The sequence below is a fragment of the Oncorhynchus nerka genome, linkage group LG16 (assembly GCF_034236695.1).
Source record: "Oncorhynchus nerka isolate Pitt River linkage group LG16, Oner_Uvic_2.0, whole genome shotgun sequence".
NCBI lineage: Eukaryota > Metazoa > Chordata > Actinopteri > Salmoniformes > Salmonidae > Oncorhynchus > Oncorhynchus nerka.
In genome coordinates, this window is record NC_088411.1 from 6,482,662 (window position 1) to 6,504,471 (window position 21,810).

At 42.3% G+C, this 21,810-nt stretch overlaps 1 protein-coding gene across 1 annotated transcript in view; it reads left to right on the forward strand.

The window, feature by feature from the left end:
• The window catches only part of dnmbp (dynamin binding protein), a 121,343-nt gene that overhangs the window by 88,161 nt on the left and 11,372 nt on the right, over window positions 1-21,810 (forward strand). Inside the window, 4 exon segments of the mRNA XM_029684431.2 lie at window positions 8,772-8,971; window positions 9,407-9,506; window positions 10,542-10,689; window positions 18,485-18,502. Of these exon segments, the coding sequence (XP_029540291.2) occupies window positions 8,772-8,971; window positions 9,407-9,506; window positions 10,542-10,689; window positions 18,485-18,502 (466 nt within the window).

Genomic DNA, 21,810 nt, shown 5'->3' on the forward strand with positions numbered 1-21,810 from the left:
GCTGCTGCTTCAAGTTTCAGCACCACAATGTAAGTTACTCACATTTGGCTTATTGTGATAAATGCATCATAAGCAAGAAACATATTGTTTTTATTCAAATCAATTATAGGGGCGGCAGGGTAGCCTAGTGGTTAGAGCGTTGGACTAGTAACCGAAAGGTTGCAATATCCAGTGTGCAATGCAAAAGAGTTTTTTTTTTTTTGAAATATATCTTTGCTCTTTTCTTCTCCGCGCATGCACTTCTCGTAGACTGGACTAAATAGCCTATAGACACTTGATATTTCATCCCTTAATTACCCATTCTGACACTCACTGTAACTCCTTGCTAAGAGTCTCAGTGAGTTCGCTGGCTGTAGGTGATTATGTGTACAGTGTGCAATCATCAGCAAACAGTCATTTTAGCTTCTTGTAAGCCCAGTGGTAAATAATTTGTAAAAATAGAGAACAGAATAACTGCCCAAGGCAACTGTCCAACTGCATATCTGATGTTAGATATTATATATTAGTATTCCATTAAAGAATACTCTCTGAGTTCTATTGGATAAGTAACTTTCCAACCGTGTGATGGCAGGTGATATAAACATTTTCAATAACAAATGATGATCAATAATGTCAAAGACTGATACCAAATAATACAGCTGCATCAATCATCTTATTTCCCATTTATTTGAGTTTATCATCAGTCATCTGAGTCAGCGCAGTTCAAGTTGAGTGTACATAAAACTACAAGACCTGAGCATGTAAGCAAAGTATCTAAATCAAACTGGGCTACAAGGCAATAATATTAATGGGATGTCATATGGGTGAAAAGTTTATTCCCTGCCCTGTCACCCTCCTTTGTTTGTTTCGCAGCCCCTTTCCGTTTTTCCTTTTTTAGCACTGATTCTGCAGATAGCAGCTAGTTTGAGGACTTTTACTTGCTCACAATATGTTGTTGTCTCAACTACTTTGATTGAATGCACTTTCCTGTAAGTTTCTCAAAGAGCTCCTGACAATGATTGAATTGTTTTGAGCTGGAAGTGGGAACATCTGCATATTGGGTGTTGTGACCTTCATTAATCTGATGAATGTTATTTATTTAATCCACTAACTATGTTTAATTGTTACCCGATTTTAAATGAATCATGTAACAATTAACTCATTAGGAATTTGGGGCATCACGTTAAAGAGTTACCATCTCCCGAATTAAACTCTATAAGGTCTTTACCTATAACATCCATAAAACAGCCAACATATTAATCATAACCTCTTGTCATATCATAGTTCTGAACAGTCGTAACCTCGTGCATCTGCAAAAACCCCAGCCTTACTCATGATTCAGTACTACACAAATTGGTTTATTTATTTACTAGCTAACTTAATAATGACACAGGATTAACACACACATGGTATAGATTATTGACTAGAAACTTATTCCGTTAGGGACCTGTTTCCATCGTATTAACACAATCTGATGACTTGTTACAACAGAGGGGGGGGGGGGAGAGAAAGAGACACTTGTCATGGATACATTTGACAACTATTCTCACATTAATAATATACTTTGCACACGAACCGCCGCCCATTATGAAATGATGAATGTATTTATGTGTGAATGTCGTTTATCTCTGTCGGAACCAGGCCATCTTAGGAAGGATGTGGGTTGCCCTTTCAGCTGCACGCTTAAAAGGCTCTGATTGTCCGAAAGGGTCCGGACAAGTCTCTTCTATTGTTGTTCACTCTGGAAGATAGCCAGCCATGTCGACGGTTCCCATTGGTGATGATGGTGGGAGAATATGGTGATTTGAGACTCGTAGTAGGATGGGATGGTTTGAAGAGTCGTAGGATGGTCCGGTCCCTCTTAGATTCACTTTTCTGTATCTGACTTAGGACAGCTAATTAGCCGTACCAGTGACTGTATGGGAAATGAGCTTCTCGCCTACACCTCGGGTCGATTATTCAGGGTTCAGGATTCCGACCACTTTACACGCACAGCTGCAACCTTGCAATGTTCTGGTCTGAAGATTGATTTCTCTCCCAAGCCTTTATGCACTCTAGGCAAAAGGGGACGGTTCCGTCAGTCTGACACGCTCTCTGTCCTCACTCGGGGCGTGGTTACTTAACTTGCAGTCATATCCTTTGCACAGTATCTGTTATGACTCCTAAAATGATTAATATCTTAACAAGCACAGCGTATTGGATGGAAGCTTGACAGATAAAGTTACAAGTTACAGTATTTCATCTTTACAATTTTTTTAACATCACAAAATGAAAACCCATATGACATTAGTGTTCTATAGCTCCCCACTGACCTTTCCCCACATTGTTAAAAATATTGTTCCACTATTCACATTTTTGAACGTGTTACTTTCGTCAGGAAAAAGTCTGTTAACAAAGAACATTCCTTGGGTTAAGTACTGGAAGGGGAAAGCAAGTCTCCTTCTCCTGTAATTTACAACAGGGTGTAAACTGTTGACCATCCAGAAGCCCCCTCCACCCTCTGTGGGAGAGAGAGAGAGAGACCTGGTTACTGTCATCCCACACCAGTCTGATCTGACCCATTCTTATCCTCACAGGACTGTCATGACATGGGTGTATATTTTATATTATTTGTATTGCCTGGCAGGTAGTCGTTACCTGAGCCTCCCTGCCACCTCTTGCATCCGAGGATAAGCAGCCAGAAGAACCACAGCCCTTGCACCTGACTTTCTGTTGTCCTCACCCCCGACTATCTTAGCCACTGACTCAGTGGGCCAGTATTGTCAGACACAGATGAAAGCACATACCCTTACCAGGAGCAACACCAGATGCACTGGGAGCTCTACTAGATCCATGAGACAGATAGCGAGAGAGACCGAGAGAAAAAGAGGCAGAAAGACCGAGAGAAAAAGAGGCAGAAAGACCGAGAGAAAAAGAGGCAGAAAGACCGAGACGGCGACACGGAGACGGCGACACGGAGACGGCGACACAGAGGGAGAGTGAGGGAAAGAGACACACTGAGCAAGTGAGACATGGAGAGAGAAAGAATGAGAAAGAGACAGATACTGGGACCCAAAGAGAGAGAGGGACGCACTCAAAGAAAATAAGAGAGAAAGAAAGAAAAGGCAGAGCGAGAGACTGATGGAGACCAAGACAGAGGGAGAGAGACGGAGGGAGAGAGACGGAGGGAGAGAGACGGAGGGAGAGAGACGGAGGGAGAGAGTCGGAGGGAGAGAGTCGGAGGGAGAGAGTCGGAGGGAGAGAGTCGGAGGGAGAGAGTCGGGGTGAGAGCGAGACTGGGTGAGAGCGAGACGGGGTGAGAGCGAGACGGGGTGAGAGCGAGACGGGGTGAGAGCGAGACGGGGTGAGAGCGAGACACACACAGAGAGAGAGAGACACTGAAAGAGACAGAGAGATACACAGAGAGAAAGACACTGAAAGAGACAGAGAGATACACAGAGAGAAAGACACTGAAAGAGACAGAGAGAGATACACAGAGAGAAAGACACTGAAAGAGACAGAGAGAGACAGAGAGACACCCCCAATAAAGGAGTGGGTCTGCAGGTGGTGACCACAGACCACTTCTCAGTTCCTATGCTCCCTGGCTGATGTTTTGGTCACTTTTGAATGCTGGCGGTGCTTTCACTCTAGTGGTAGCATAAGACGGAGTCTACAACCGACACAAGTGGCTCAGGTAGTGCAGCTCATCCAGGACGGCACATCAATGCGAGCTGTGGCAAGAAGGTTTGCTGTGTCTGTCAGTGTAGTGTCCAGAGCATGGAGGCGCTACCAGGAGACAGGCCAGTACATCAGGAGACGTGGCGGAGGCCGTAGGAGGGCAACAACCCAGCAGCAGGACCGCTACCTCCGCCTTTGTGCAAGGAGGAGCAGGAGGAGCACTGCCAGAGCCCTGCAAAATGACCTCCAGCAGGCCACAAATGTGCATTTGTCTGCTCAAACGGACAGAAACAGACTCCATGAGGGTGGTATGAGGGCCCGACGTCCACAGGTGGGGGTTGTGCTTTACAGCCCAACACCGTGCAGGACGTTTGGCATTTTACCAGAGAACACCAAGATTAGCAAATTCGCCACTGGTGCCCTGTGCTCTTCACAGATGAAAGCAGGTTCACACTGAGCACATGTGACAGAGTCTGGAGATGCCGTGGAGAACGTTCTGCTGCCTGCAACATCCTCCAGCATGACCGGTTTGGTGGTGGGTCAGTCATGGTGTGGGGTGGCATTTCTTTGGGGGGCCGCACAGCCCTCAATGTGCTCGCCAGAGGTAGCCTGACTGCCATTAGGTACCGAGATGAGATCCTCAGACCCCTTGTGAGACCATATGCTGGTGTGGTTGGTGCAAGACAATGGCTAGACCTCATGTGGCTGGAGTGTGTCAGCAGTTCCTGCAAGAGGAAGGCATTGATGCTATGGACTGTCCCGCCCGTTCTCCAGACCTGAATCCAATTGAGCACATCTGGGACATCATGTCTCGCTCCATCCACCAACGCCACATTGCACCACAGACTGTCCAGGAGTTGGCGGATGCTTTAGCCCAGGTCTGGGAGGAGATCCCTCAGGAGATCATCCGCCACCTCATCAGGAGCATGCCCAGGCATTGTAGGGAGGTCATACAGGCACGTGGAGGCCACACATACTGAGCCTCACTTTGACTTGTTTTAAGGACATTACATCAAAGTTGGATCAGCCTGTAGTGTGGTTTTCCACTTTAATTTTGAGTGTGACTCCAAATCCAGACCTCCATGGGTCGATAAATTTGATTTCCATTGATAATTTTTGCGTGATTTTTGTTGTCAGCACATTCAACTATGTAAAGAAAAAAGTATTTAATAAGAATATTTCATTCATTCAGATCTAGGATGTGTTATTTTAGTGTTCCCTTTATTTTTTTGAGCAGTGTATATAAAAATGTACTTACTCGTATTTGATTATTTCTCATTTTATTTAGAACCTTTGTGCAAATTTTCAATTAAGCATGTAACAAAATATTAATGTATAAAATCGGAAATGTAAAAAGAAAACACTTAAAATATAGTTGCAAGCAAAATAAATATAGGCCTAAAATATATATATTTGTTATTTTGGCATTAAAACTTCTTAAGGCTGACATCCCGTTAACAGGATCGATATGACAACAGCCAGTGAAAGTGCAGGGCGCCAAATTCAAAACAACAGAAATATCATAATTAAAATTCCTTAAACATACAAGTATCTTATACCATTTTAAAGGTAATCTTGTTGTTAATCACACCCACCACAGTGTCCAATTTCAAATAGGCTTTACAGCGAAAGCACCACAAACGATTATGTTAGTTCAGAGCCAAGTCACAGAAAAACACAGCCATTTTTCCAGCCAAAGAGTGTAGTCACAAAAATCAGAAATAGAGATAGAATTAATCACTAACCTTTGATCTTCATCAGATGACACTCATAGGACTTCATGTTACACAATACATGTATGTTCTGTTCGATAAAGTTCATATTTATTTAAAAAAATCTCAGTATACATTGGCGCGTTATGTTCAGTAGTTCCAAAAACATCTGGTGATTTTGCAGAGAGCCACATCAATTTACAGAAATACTCATTATAAATGTTGATGAAAATACAAGTGTTATACATGGAAATATAGATAAACTTCTCCTTAATGCAACCGTTGTGTAAGATTTCAAAAAAGCTTTACTGAAAAGGCAAACCATGCAATAATCTGAGTACGGCGCTCAGAGACCCAAACAAGCCAAAAAGATATCCGCCATATTGTGCAGTCAACAGAAGTCAGAAATAACATTATAAATATTCACTTACCTTTGATGATCTTCATCAGAATGCACTCTCAGGAATCCCAATTCCACAATAAATGTTTGATTTGTTCGATAATGTCCATCATTTATGTCCAAATAGCTCCTTTTGTTAGCGTGTTTGGTAAACAAATCAAAACTCACAAAGCGCGTTCACTGGGTGCAGACAAAGTCAAAATGTTCCGTTACAGTCCGTAGAAACATGTCAAACGAAGTATAGAATCAATCTTTAGGATGTTTTGAACATAAATCTTCAATAATGTTCCAACCGGAGAATTCCTTTGTCTTCAGAAAAGCAATGGAACGGGAGCTACCTCTCATGTGAATGCACGTGACCAGCTCGTGGCTGCTGGCAGACCTCTGACTCATTCCCCTCTCATTCAGCCCCCCTTGACAGTAGAAGCCTCAAACAAGTTTCTAAAGACGGTTGACATATATTGGAAGCCTTAGGAAGTGCAACATGACCAATATCCCACTGTGTCCTCAATAGGGGCTGAGTTGAAAATCTACCAACATCAAGTTTCCCACTTCCTGGTTGGATTTTTTCTCAGGTTTTTGCCTGCCATATGAGATCTGTTATACTCAGACATCAACAGTTTGCCCAGAGTGTTTTCTATCCAAATATACTAATAATATGCAACTGGGACTGAGGATCAGGCAGTTTACTCTGGGCACCTTATTCATCCAAGCTACTCAATACTGCCCCCAGCCATAAGAAGTTTTAATACGTGTCACATTTCAATTTGCTTTTGGTACCGTGGGTCGAGTGTTCGCACCAACTCACGAAACCCCCGTTTCTCGCCTGTGTAAATTGGAGCCATGTCTTTGCAGAGGACGGTTTTCTGGTCCGTGTCAGACTTCTCATACCCAAACCACATCCATGCGACCGAAATAGCCCCTCTTTTAGGTACGAGCTCCGTGTCTCTGTGTCACGTTCACTCTCCATGTTTGTTTGTGTTTCAAATGTCCTTCCACACGCGTCATCCTATTAACAAAAAATATTGTCGTAAAGAGTGGGATTTGCAACACAACAAAATAAACGATAGAGCATAATATGAAACGATAGACGTTTTTCTATCGTCACACGATATATATTTTCATATCGCCCAGCCCTACCTCAGCGTGGTTGACCACTATGATGACACACCAAATGTGTTTGATGGATGGTGGGAAAAGAGCAGGAATAGGCTTTTATAGGCTACAGTCCAAGCTATGTCTTCCAATGGTGCGACTGCTGTCAGCAACCAAAGATGATCCAACTTGAATAAACGCTTGGAGGTAAGGATGACAGTAGTGGTGTTGTCTACGGTGATACGGATATCACTTATTATTGATATCTACACCGCGTATTGATGTGAATCACACTCCTGCTCTCTCATTTAGCTACAGTATTTGCTCCTTACGGATTGTGGTTGTTGTGGATAGCTGTTCACAAATCTAAATGTGTATTTGAACCCAATAATGGTTGAATTCAAGAAGTTTAAGCTGCCTATCAATCATTGTTTTTTAAACCAGTGGACAGCCAGTGAAAAACCCATAAAGTACAATTTAACGTCCATACATGGCCAACTATATCAACTTTAACATTGATTAATCCTGCAATAGATGGCATTCAATTGGTAACATACATTTTTGTCTTCTAAAGCCTCTTAAGGGGAAAGTAATCTAAAAGCAACTGAATGTAATCAGATTACATTACTGAGTTTGGATAATCCAAAAGTTACATTACTGACTACAATTCTGGACAGGTAACTAGTAACTGTAAAGGATTACATTTAGAAAGTAACCTACCCAACCCTGGTAACCACTTCATATTTGGACGCCCTCATTGCCCTATAATTAATAATAGAAACAGTCCTGACCAAATACTGAACAAAAACGGGAGTTAGTGCATCTCTGTCGAGCCTTAGGCCTGTACAGGGTTTGGTGGCTTTGCTCATTTATAAACAACACTCTTCTAATGATTCAGCAACATTACACATTTGCTGTGGTGTAGTGACACAGGTTGACATTATGTCTACTCCTGAGACCCCCTCCTAGTAAAGAAAAAATCAAGTTTTATAATCACATATACCGGAGGGGTGCAGTGAAATGTGTTGTTTGATAATGACTAATTATATTTTAATAGACAGACACACACACCGAATGACCCTAATCTGATAATATATTATACTTTTGGTATCAACCCTGGTCCTTTATCCTCTGTCCATGATCCCCCCACTCCTAAATTCCCAGTTTCCCTCTGTCCCATCCATACTCCACTCTCTCCTTTTTGCTCGATTGTATATCTTTGTTTATGCTTTCCATATTCCCAGATGTATTATTAATCCCTTATGCCTTTCTTCCTCCATCTCCCTCTTTCCTTTATCCATGTCCCTCCTCTTCCTTATGTTCTTCACTCTCATCTCTCTATCTATGCTTCCACGCACTCTTTATGTCCTCTCGATAGTTTCCATTCCTACATCCCTTCCTTTCCCACCCGTTAATTCCTGACTTTCTTTCTCCCTCTATCCCCACAGTCCTCTTTTCTCCTCTCCGTTCCCAAAACTGTCCTCCTTCCCATCCCTCGTCTCTCCGCTGTCCCACTGAGGCCTATATCTCACTGCTGTCATAGTCTATTGTGCCATTGACAAAGAGCTGAGTCCACTCCAGTCCAGAGCCCATTCAGAAGGCTCAGCAGTGCGTGAAACAGGCTCTCCGTCCGTTCCCATACACCACAGAGACCAGCCATTGACACCAGAGATCTAGATGAAAGTCTAGCCTGACATGTCTAAAGATAATGGGTCTTGTTCCAAAGTTGTTTATAACCAGGTAGTATAAATGCCTAATCAGAAGAGTGGAATTAATTGTATTTTTCTCCACTGCTCCTCCGGTGCTTAACGTTCACGGCAAGTATGCTTGTTGACATGCTAACTTTCACATTCAATTCCATTCACTAACTATGAAATCTCTTTCTCTCTTTCCCCCCTCTCTATTTTCTCGCTTTTTTTTTCTTTCAGAGATGACCCTCCTGTCGACCCAGCCCAAGTGCCTGGAGTCAGCCCCGGTCTCTGCAGTGGTGGCCATCGAGGACCCCGAGCAGAGGATGCTGGAGAAAAGGTCAAAGGTCATAGAAGAGCTGCTGCAGACAGAGAAGGACTACATCAAGGACCTGCAGATGTGTGTCAAGGAGATTATCCAACCACTCCAACGCAAACAGGTACACACACACTACTAGAACTAGTAGAAGAAGACAATTGACTACTTCAAAATGGACATGCCTCAATGGCGCTGCCTGTGCGTTCACAGTCGCCATAATGGGACAGATGCAACATTGCGTCCTCTATCATTCTTAATGGATTTTATAGGTCAGCTTCATAACAATAAATATTACACCCAAATGAAAAAGACATTTGCCACCATTATAGACAATATAAGCTTTACAGAGCTTATGTATTGCACATCTAACTTATATATACACACGCACCTACGCACACACTATTTTGTAATTCGAAAATGTTTACCCAACTGCCCAGAGACAACATATAAAAACAAATACATCTTGCAGAGTTGTTGATTCATGTGCATTGTCCATGTAAAAAAAAAAGATTAAAAAAGTTCAGTAAATATTTCTGTACCTCTGCTCATCCTAAAGGTGCAGAACATTGACTATGACGGTCTCTTTGGCAACATCAACTCTGTGATCGACCTCTCGCGTCGTCTCTTCAAGACCCTCCAGGACACTGACTCCATTGGTAATGCCAACCCTAGACTGTTTTTTATTTGAAAACGTAATGACTTAATGATTAGAAAAACTTGAAAGATGTGCCTCCCACTAAGTCTGACTGAGACTCAACTCAAAGTCCTCTGGGCTGTTTTGGCACATCGATAATAATATGTGCTTTAACTGGTTGGTTGTTCCTCACTCAAACAGCCACATGTACAGCCACATGTACAGCCACACACAGCCCCCCCCTTCCATGACAACTGTTGTATTTTCAACAACAATGAGAGGTCTCAATCCCTCAGGGAAAAATAATATTTGAGAGAACCAATTAAAAACCTCTCAATTTCAAGGCGAATATTGCATCAACAAATGGACTCCTTTCCAGACCAGTGTGTCACAGCTCTCCCTCGCTGTGTACCTCGTGGGTCACGTCAGCCAGGCTTCCTCCCACTATGGCCATCACACACTTGACTTTGGGAGATGCCGTTTGGTGGGACATGGTAGACTTAAATAAATAATCTCGACAAAAGTTTTCCATTACTTTCTTTAAAGGATAAGTTCATATTTGTTTAACCAAATCTCTATGTTTGATGTAAATGGCATGTTATAGAAGAGTCCAGACATGTTTTTGGCGATTTCACTTGGTTTTGAGAAACTTACTATATTCCATTGTGTTGGACTCGAGCGATACTTCTCTGTGTAACCAACGCATGCACACAAGTATCACTCGAGTCCAACAAAATGGAATGTAACATTGCGTTTAGAATTACACAATGTCATGTGTAAAACATCTAAAGACCTGCATCACTATACTGAGTGTGTTGCCGTTTCTAAAACGACATATTTGGGTGTTATTGGAGCCTTTGTTCATGTTTTAGCCGTGCCCTGGTAGTGCAGAATGAGCATGAGGGAATATATTGCTGGTTGGGGTAAGTTTCTCAAAACCAACATGCTATTTACATAAAACATTTAGATTTGGTTGAAAAATATGAACTTTACCTTTAAGAATTGATAAATGAGGAACAATAGAATGACAGTAATATTGCTCTGTTGCATTTCCCAGGAAAAGTGTTCCTGGACTTTAAGGTAGAGCTCGAGGAGGTGTACAAGATCTACTGTCAGAACCACGATGACGCCATTTCTCTCCTGGAAATGTACGAGAAGGACGAGAGCATCCAGAGACACGTGCTGGAGTGCCTGGAGAAACTCAGGTGACTACTACACACAAACAGAGCAGATTTAAAGCCTGAGAGAGAGACCACAGTCCCGTCCAGAAGCCCATACCGCCATGGGCAGATCTGAAAGAATTGGATAAGTGTAAGCAATATGGCAAAATTTCCACCTGAGGGAAATTTAGAGGTACTACCACATTGCTTGAACCAATCCGACTATTTCAGATCTACATAGGTGTCTAAGGGGTAGAAGTTATTGTTTTTTGGGACAAGGCCAATAAGTGCTATCAGGTCAATTCCATTTTAATGCAATGCATTTGGCAGATAGTCATTCAAATTAAGGTTTTAAAACTACAATTTTCAATTAGGAATATTTTATTTTATTCCATTGTAATTTCAGTTAACTTCCTGATTTCACTGGAATGAACGACATTGACTCCAACCCTGCTCTCAACAATGTATAGTGCCTTTTTTTCCCTCCTCTTTTTCAAAATGCTGGATGCCACCAGTATTCTGTTCTCTACATGTACCCAGTCATTTCACATAAATGTAGAAGAAGAAAAGGAGACGAGGAAGAAACTTCAGATTGTTGAGATATACCCCATGGTTGCGTCACAATTATCTTACATAACCTCGACCCATCCTTTCTTTGCTTTGGATTGAAACCTGTTTTTTAGTTTACCAGCAACCATGAATGAAAGGACACAAGGAAAGGGAGTTATATTCAAAAGAGAATTGGGACATACTAAAACAAAGCATTGTTTAATGAGACATTGTACTATTATGTACTATTGCATGTGAATTGATAGAGAAACCTTACTCACCCTTCTGCAATGAGTGGCGTGTTTGTGTGTGAGCCTGTCTACTTGTGACATCAACATCTAGAAATAAAATCTACATTGACAAATGGATGCACCATGTTGTTGAAAATGGATTGTAATGGAGACCGTATTGTTGTCATAGAAATCTCACCTCATTGAGGTTGAGAGATGGAATAGTATGGAATAGTATAGCCTGATCACATTCTCTTTGTACTGGGTTTGTAGACTTATGGAATAGTATAGCCTGATCACATACTCTTTGTACTGGGTTTTCAGACTTATGGAATAGTATAGCCTGATCACATTCTCTTTGTACTGGGTTTTTAGACTTATGGAATAGTATAGCCTGATCACATTCTCTTTGTACTGGGTTTGTAGACTTATGGAATAGTATAGCCTGATCACATTCTCTTTGTACTGGGTTTTCAGACTTATGGAATAGTATAGCCTGATCACATTCTCTTTGTACTGGGTTTTTAGACTTATGGAATAGTATAGCCTGATCACATTCTCTTTGTCTGCGTTTTTAGACTTATGGAATAGTATAGCCTGATCACATTCTCTTTGTACTGGGTTTGTAGACTTATGGAATAGTATAGCCTGATCACATTCTCTTTGTACTGGGTTTTCAGACTTATGGAATAGTATAGCCTGATCACATTCTCTTTGTACTGGGTTTTTAGACTTATGGAATAGTATAGCCTGATCACATTCTCTTTGTCTGCGTTTTTAGACTTATGGAATAGTATAGCCTGATCACATTCTCTTTGTACTGGGTTTTTAGACTTATGGAATAGTATAGCCTGATCACATTCTCTTTGTACTGGGTTTTTAGACTTATGGAATAGTATAGCCTGATCACATTCTCTTTGTACTGGGTTTTCAGACTTATGGAATAGTATAGCCTGATCACATTCTCTTTGTACTGGGTTTTCAGACTTGTGGAATAGTATAGCCTGATCACATTCTCTTTGTACTGGGTTTTTAGACTTGTGGAATAGTATAGCCTGATCACATTCTCTTTGTACTGGGTTTTTAGACTTATGGAATAGTATAGCCTGATCACATTCTCTTTGTACTGGGTTTTTAGACTTGTGGAATAGTATAGCCTGATCACATTCTCTTTGTACTGGGTTTTCAGACTTATGGAATAGTATAGCCTGATCACATTCTCCCCAATAGAAAACCTGTAGTTGCCTGACAACTCATCTTGAATTTAATTCCACTGTTCTATTGTCTGAAACTGCTGGCGTCAAAAAGAGGTCCGTTGTACAAAACAAATTAATCGGCGATTCAATCGTCTCGAACCAATCAGAGTATCAAAGCCAATGACGTGATTCATGATTCATGAAGGACGGATCTGGCCCACCCATCGGTTTCTGGGAACAATTAGAATGGTCAAAATGTGTTGGCGTTCTACAACATTCTGCGTTCTATAGCATTCTGCTGGGGAGGAAAGCAAATCCAGACTCATTGTGGAGAAGAAATGCTAGTGGGCGTGGCGTTTGGTCAGAGCGATATGGATGACGTAGGCTATGAACAGAATATTAACAGCACTAGGTACGCAGCGCAGTGCAGTCTAGTGAGCTGTGGGGGAAGCAAGCGATAAATGTGGGCAGACGGGCAGGCTCCGCTCTGCTCTGGCTCCGCCTCCGATCATACTCATTGAACAAGCGATAAATGTGGGCAGACGGGCAGGCTCCGCTCTGCTCTGGCTCCGCCTCCGATCATACTCATTGAACAAGCGATAAATGTGGGCAGACGGGCAGGCTCCGCTCTGCTCTGGCTCCGCCTCCGATCATACTCATTGAACAAGCGATAAATGTGGGCAGACGGGCAGGCTCCGCTCTGCTCTGGCTCCGCCTCCGATCATACTCATTGAACAAGCGATAAATGTGGGCAGACGGGCAGTCTCCGCTCTGCTCTGGCTCCGCCTCCGATCATACTCATTGAACAAGCGATAAATGTGGGCAGACGGGCAGGCTCCGCTCTGCTCTGGCTCCGCCTCCGATCATACTCATTGAACAAGCGATAAATGTGGGCAGACGGGCAGGCTCCGCTCTGCTCTGGCTCCACCTCCGATCATACTCATTGAACAAGCGATAAATGTGGGCAGGCTCCGCTCTGCTCTGGCTCCGCCTCCGATCATACTCATTGAACAAGCGACTCTTGCTTCCCCGTCACCAGCCTACTATTTAGCTATCCTTTGCCTGGTTAAGAAACACAAAGCTGCTTTACAAAATTAAAAACAGTACTATTGAGTTGAATAGTAAAACAACAGTCTAGCTATGTTGTGTCTCTCCCACTTGAGTATAGTTTATATAGTCTCGTTCTACCCTCCCACTTTCACCCCTGCTTCCCAATTTCTGACAATTCGCCCCCTATAGTTTACACTCTGCAATAAAAACCTAATCAAATATCAGTGGGCGTTTTACAAAAAACTGCTGAATGCCTGTTACAATAATTGCAAATATAAGACTCTATCCAAATTGACAGGAGCAATAGCCAATTCCGTCTGGAGACCATTCATTCACTACTGAACTTAATATTACATCAAATATGTGTGTGAGCCTGTGTATGAATGACTTATTATTGCATATTACAAGCAATGATGACCATTGGGAAATCGGAGGAAAATCTTTGCATATCTTTAATGTAGCTAGATTCTTGCCTCTATTGATTGAGCTCGGATTTGGTCATGGTAGAAGAAATCATTTGGCCTTATACCCCTAAGCACACTCACGCACAAACACTACATATGAGGAGCCCAATGCATGGGATGTCCTTTCTGTCCCAGTACATTGTAATCATGTGGAGTTTGAAGAATGTGCCCTGCCTAGTTTCACCTCTCCAGTCTTGTTTCACCCAGTCTTTCAGCAGAAACTAGGGCTAACACTGTTTTGTTTATCCACTAGTGTGCTGGTGTGGGCTTTGTTTGAAGAAAGATACTATGATTAATTTAACAAGAAGGGCCTGGGCAACGGCGTTCTGTGTTCAACTTGGCTCAACTTTCTTCACAATTGCCTAGAATACATGTCGTAAGTAAGCTTGATGTACGAGTACACACCCTGAAAAGAGGGCCTTACCTAGGGCTGTGACCATATTACCGCCAAACCGGCAGTCATAAGTCATGATCGCAGTCAAATTCCATGTGACCGTTGAGTCATGTTAATCTCCTTTTATGCACTCTGGACATGCGTTGATAGTGCCTGACCATCAGGTCGTGAATGGCCTCGTACTCAGGGCTCTATTTGTCCCTCCATCAGGTCCTAATGGCCTCGTACTCAGGGCTCTATTGTCCCTCCATCAGGTCCTAATGGCCTGGTATTCAGGGCTCTATTGTCCCTCCATCAGGTCCTAATGGCCTCGTACTCAGGGCTCTATTGTCCCTCCATCAGGTCCTAATGGCCTCGTTCTCAGGGCTCTATTGTCCCTCCATCAGGTCCTAATGGCCTGGTACTCAGGGCTCTATTGTCCCTCCATCAGGTCCTAATGGCCTCGTACTCAGGGCTCTATTGTCCCTCCATCAGGACGTGAATGGCCTCGTACTCAGGGCTCTATTGTCCCTCCATCAGGTCGCGAATGACCTCGTACTCAGGGCTCTATTGTCCCTCCATCAGGTCGCGAATGACCTCGTACTCAGGGCTCTATTGTCCCTCCATCAGGTCGCGAATGACCTCGTACTCAGGGCTCTATTGTCCCTCCATCAGGTCGTGAATGGCCTCGTACTCCGGGCTCTATTGTCCCTCCATCAGGTCGCGAATGGCCTCGTACTCATGGCTTTATTGTCCCTCTAACCATTCTGACATCAAAGCAAATGCAGTCAAAGATCAAACACTTATCACCAAAACAGTATCTACATGTTTTCACCTCACTAACCACGTTTCTATCCCACCATTTAATGCGGATGAATTACCTGATGCATCAACAAAGTGACGACCGGGCTGATGGAAACATGAAATGCCGGGACCATTTTATACATTGTCCCGGCAGACAATCTTTCTATTCAACATGGTAGGATCTTTTTGTGTCTGTAGCATTAATTATGTGAGAAATGGTGACGGAAACGCCTTAATATTGATATAATAACCATCATATCGAAGTAAACTTGGAGTCACACAATGATATGCTGTGTGGTCCTCTCACTACGACTCGGGAAACCGTACAGTTTATTAGGCTACAAATTAAATAAGTTGTGTTGAACTTCACAGGTTGGTGAATGTGCAACGTGATGAGCTTGATGCTCCTTTCCAGTAAATATCAAGGGTCTTTATTCTGGTGACATGATGATCAATGCTTGGCTGCCTTTTGACAAATACAAATCATATCGCTCTTTTGTCCATGATAATCTCATCGTGTAGGTAGCTTACCTGCACTGTATTTGCAAGCTGTTGGCTAGAGCGCATGTGCCAAGACCAGAGTGGGCACGTTTGCTATATAACGCAACAGTTTTTGTGACAAAAACACCAATAAAGTTGAAAATGCAATGGAAACCCATTTAACTTGTATATTTAATTTGGTACATGGGAATTTAACAGTAAAATTCATCACGCACAGGCTTTTATCCACAAAAAGTAAGTTTGATTGTCACGGTTTTCATATGGTGAAGGAGAGTCGGACCAAACTGCAGCGTGTCGATTGCGATCCATGTTTATTTAAACAAACGTAAACACGACTAAACACGAACACTACAAAACAATAAACGAAACGAAAACCGAAAACAGCCTATACTTGTGTCAACTAACATCAACTAACATCAACAAGGACATCAAGACACTCAGGACAATCACCCACCATACAACCAAAGAATATGGCTGCCTAAATATGGTTCCCAATCAGAGACAACGAAAAACACCTGCCTCTGATTTAGAACCACTTCAGACAGCCATAGACTCCTAGAACACCCCACTAAGCTACAATCCCACTAAGCTACACACCACATACAAAAACCAATGTCACACCCTGGCCTGACCAAATACATGAAGAAAAACACAAAATACTTCGACCAGGGCGTGACATTGATGGAAGCATCTCTGGAGAGAAAATGTGCATATTGTTTTATGCAAAAAATATATATATTAGCATGAAAATCTATCGCAAATTAAGATGGAAACATAGCTACTGTGATGAACAGTTTGAAGAAAGAAGTTCAAGAATAGGTTGAAACTGAGTGGAAAACATGGTCGTTGTGGATGCTGATTCTAAGCCAAACACAACTAAATGGACAGCGCTTCAAAGGTGATGATTCATTCGGCAACACGTTTTACTTGACACCCAGTGGCATAACACATTATGGCACGGTCATAATGTCGTGGAAATGATTCCACAGGGACACTCAAAGTCAATCTTTAAATGAATCATTCTTTATTTGTTAGCGCACTTGTTGGTTGGAAAGGTTCCAACCAACTCAGTGCACCATAGTACACACATCAATCAGGAGCTCTCCCTGGCCAGACCCAGCAGTTGTCTTGTATACGGCTATACACAGACAAGTTATATTAGCATGATTTAGCATAATTCATTCATCATTACCGTTTTGTTTCATTCATGTGACCGACCAATGCTGTTTCATAACATGTGACAGACCAAAACCTCACGAGGCTTCTCTCTAAGCTGAGACCTTGAAACTGAGCTCTCTCGTTCGTTCTCAAAACAAGGTCTGGGCGTACTGCCAAATTGCAGCTACTGATAGTGAAGATTTGTACAGTCAGCCACTTGCGTGAACACATAAATTAGTTATAAGAAAAGCACAAACATTCAAATTCCATTACATTAACCATGTCATGTCATAACAGTTTAAATAACTTGTCATAACCTGTTATAATATGGACATAACGCCTTCATGACACATATCTAGACCTGTTGATGACAACTACATAAGAGTGTCAAAACACACAAAACCTACCACATAAGGTAAAACATTCCATTACACTATAGCCTACATGTCAACAGTATGTTTTGAAATTGAAATTGACCATATGAAATCATTATTGTTATTGCGCACACATTGATGTCAGACATGCACATGCCCAAATGCTATGTTGCTGATGACTGGGATGAATGCAGGATAAGTTTTAAGGAGCTCCCACTTTTTGATTGATGACTGATTTGTGGTTGTTATTTACAATGACGGCCTATCCCGGCCAAACCGTAATGGCGCTGGGCCAATTGTGTGCGGCCCTATGGGGCTCCCAATCATGGCCGATTGTGGTACGGCCTGAAATTTGAACCAGGGTCTGTAGTGACGCCTAGCACTGAGATGCAGTGCCTTAGACAGCTGTGCAACTCTGTGTACTACAACTTGTGCTACAACAACAACCGTTGCTATAGCATTGGACAGTTTATTAACTCTAACTTGGATTCATGGATTTCTGCAGTTGAACTACGAACTTTAAAGCTCTTAAAATTAGCACTCCAGGGTGAAGTTTCCTCTATGTACAGATCTAGGAACAGCTCTCCTTCCCCCAATCCTAACCTTAACCATTGGTAAAGGAAATGGAAAACTGACCCAAGATCAGCATGTAGGGGCAACTTTACCCTACACCCAAAGTTGGCACTACAGTATATGTTACAAGGGTATGCAAGGCTAGATTAGAAAAGTGTAACCTCTCATAATTGAGTGTAGCATCGAAATTGACATTGACATTTAATGTAGTGTATTTTGTTCAAGATTTAAGTGGATTTGACAAACTGCAGGTTGTATGACCTCTGTACGGTTTACTGCTGTGTTTCCTAAGGTTGTTTGTGTGATCCTCCCAAAGCCTGGAATGTAGCTGTGGTCTTTGAGATGAACAATACCAACTTTCCTATCACATCTTAGTGCTAATAAACTCTGAACTGCTAGACAATAGCGGTGACTCTCTGTTAGGGAAACACCTGATTACAGGACAGGAAGGTATAATGTCAAAGACCCAGGCTCTTTAGCCAAGCTTTATAACGTCTTCTGTATGTGTTCTTGTCTCACTCTCACTCTCCCCATCCCTCTGCTTCTCCCACCCTCTTCCCCATCCCAGGGCGGTGTATCGCGACTGGTAAGTCTCCCTAAAGAGTGTTGCTATGATATCTGCATGAGAAACCGCCGGACTGCATGACTGTGGCTCACTAACCCCGAAATAAGCTTTGTCTACATGTGTTTTCTCCTTTAATAGTTTTAAAGCTGGTGTGTGTGTGCTGGACATGTTTATATTACTTAGATGCACTTGATTTAAAGTGCCTTCAGAAAGTGTTCATACCCTTTGGTACAGCCTGAAATCAAAATGGAATAAATATAGATTTTTCCTCACCCATCTACACACAATACCCTATAATGAAAGTCAAAACATGTTTTTATAAATGTTTTCAAATTTAGAGAAAATTTAATACAGATATATATTCTGTCTCTCACAGTTGAAGTGTACCTATGATAAAAAATTACAGACCTCTACATGCTTTGTAAGTAGGAAAACCTGCAAAATCGGCAGTGTATCAAATACTTGTTCCTCCCCACTGTATAATTTACATAAGTATTCACACCCCTGAGTCAATACTTTGTAGATGCACCTTTGGTGGAGATTACATCTTTGAGTCATCTTGGGTATGTCTGGAGCAGCTTTGCACATTTGGATTTGGGGATTTTCTCACATTCTTCTTTGCTTTGGTTGTATGCTTGGGGTTATTGTACAGTTGGAACGTAAATCTTCGCCCCCAGTCTAAGGTCGTTTGCACTCTGAAGCAGATTATTATCTGTCACCACCATGCTTCACGATAGGGATTGTGTTCGCAGGTTAATGGGCTGTGCCTGGTTTTCTCCAGACATAGCGCTTTGCATTCCGGCCAAAGAGTACATTTTTTGTCTCAACAGAACACAGAATCTTGTATCCTTCTGGCAGGTTCTCCCATTTCTACCAAGGAACTCTGTAGTTCTGTCAGTGGTCATTGTGTTCTTGGTTACCTCCCTGACCAAGTTCCTTCTTGCCCAGTTGCTCAGTTTGGTTGGATGCTAGGCAGAGTCTGGGTAGTTCCGTATTTTTAAGCCTAACCTTGACCATGTGGCATTAACCCTTAACAGTGAAATTCAACCTAGAGCCTATGTGGGTTAATATTGCCTTATAAACCTGTCTTCGATGACAATCCATCAGGCCACTATGAGGTCTACCTGTGTTGATTCTAAGCTTCCTGGAGCAACCTGAAGTGGTTTAATTTACCCTAAAGGTGTTTGGATATACCCAACCTGCAGTTTGTGAAATACACCGCCTTCAACCCTGTGTAAGTCAGTCGTTTCTTAACGTAAAGACTTAAAACGCAGGATTCCGTAAGAGCCTACCCCAAGGAGGCTGTTTGTTCACTTTCAGTTTCCTGTGTCAACTGGAAGTGCCCCTATGGAGACCACTATGCCATTGGACTCTTTCAACACTCTAGAGATTGTTTTATACCCTTCCCCAGATATATGCCTCATCAGAATCTCTGAGCTCTATGGACAGTTCCTTGGACTACATTTACATTTACATTTAAGTCATTTAGCAGACGCTCTTATCCAGAGCGACTTACATGGTATAGTTTCTGCTCTGACATGCACTGTCAACAGTTGGACCTTATATAGACAGGTTAATTTTTCCTAAATCATGTCCAAACAATTGAATTGGCCACAAGTGGACTCCAATCAAGTTGTAGTGACATCTCAAGGATGATCCAAGAAAATGGGGATGCACCTGAGCTCAATTCATAACAAAGGGTTGTGAAAACTTATATAAATGAGATATTTCTGTATTTCTTTTTTTTTTTTTTTACATTTTTTCACTTTGTCATTATTGGGTATTGTGTGTGAGAAATAAATAAATGTAATACATTTTAATTCAGGCTGTAACAAAGAAAAATGTGGAATAAATTAAGGGGTATTAATACTTTCTGAAGGCACTTGTAGCTTGCCTCGGGTCTAGGGGGCAGGGTTTGCAAATATGATACTATTCCATTAGTTCCATTGTATCGGGGGAGTTAAATCAAGCACACCTTAAGTATTTGAGAGAAAGCAAATACTAGTTTGGCACAAGTCTGGAGCTCACACAATGTGCTGCTGTGTTTTATGCTCTGTGTGTGTATATGTGCATCTGTGTTTACTGTTGTGACTGCCTTTGGTAAAGTGAAATGTTGACTTCTGTTTTGTGGGTCCAGTTTTCTAAGGGCCAACAAAGATTGTTGTTGGTGACTGAACAGACGTAGTGGAGTACAGTAGTAATCCCTTCACCATTTACGTATGGACAATATTTTATTAACTGAAATAATCTACTTTAAGATATTCATCAGAAAATTGCTTTTAAAGCTAATAATTTATTTATAATTTTGAAATAAATTCTTTACCCCCTTTTCTCCCCAATTTCGTGGTATCCAATTGTTAGTAGTTACTATCTTTTCTCATCGCTACAACTTCCGTACGGGCTCGGGAGAGACGAAGGTCGAAAGCCATGCGTCCTCCAAAACACCCCGGAAGCCAGCCGCACCAATGTGTCGGAAGAAACACTGTACCTGGCGACCTGGTTAGCGTGCACGGCGCCCAGACCGCCACAGGAGTCACTAGTGCGCGATGAGACAAGGATATCCCTACCGGCCAAACCCTCCCTAACCCGGACGACGCTAGGCCAATTGAGACTCTCTGGCCGCCTCGAACCCAGACTCTCTGGTGGCACAGCTAGCAGGGCCCTAGACCACTGCGACACCCGGGAGGCCCCCAGATAATAATTTAACATTCAAAATATACAGATCTTCATTTGCTTTGCTGTAATTAGCTTTACATATAGTATCTTACCTATAGATTAAATATCAATCATTGAATCCTGTGTAAGGTTGCCTAAGTAGCTTTTTCTCTTGGAATACATTAAAACTAAGCCAGTAAAGGTGGATGTTATATAGTTACTGGACACATGTTGAGTCCCTCCATTTCCACATGAGCCTCATCATTCAAATATGTGCACTTTTGATGATAATGATTGAATGGCCAGCACATTCCTTACATTCACTATATATACAAAAGTATGTGGACACCGCTTCAAATTAGCGAATTTGGCTATTTCAGCCAGACTCGTTTCTGACCGGTGTGTAAAATCGAGCACACAGCCATGCAATTTCCATAGAAAAACATTGGCAGTAGCCTTACTGAAGAACTCATAGGATACCACCACTCATAGGATACCACCTTTCCAACAAGCCCTGTTAGAGTTGCCCGGTCAACTGTAAGGGCTGTTATTGTGGAGTGGAAATGTCTAGGAGCAACGATGGCTTAGCCGTGAAATTGTAGGCCACACAAGCTCATAGAACGGGAACGCCGGGTGCTGAAGCACCAAAAAATTGGTTGCAACACTACCACTAC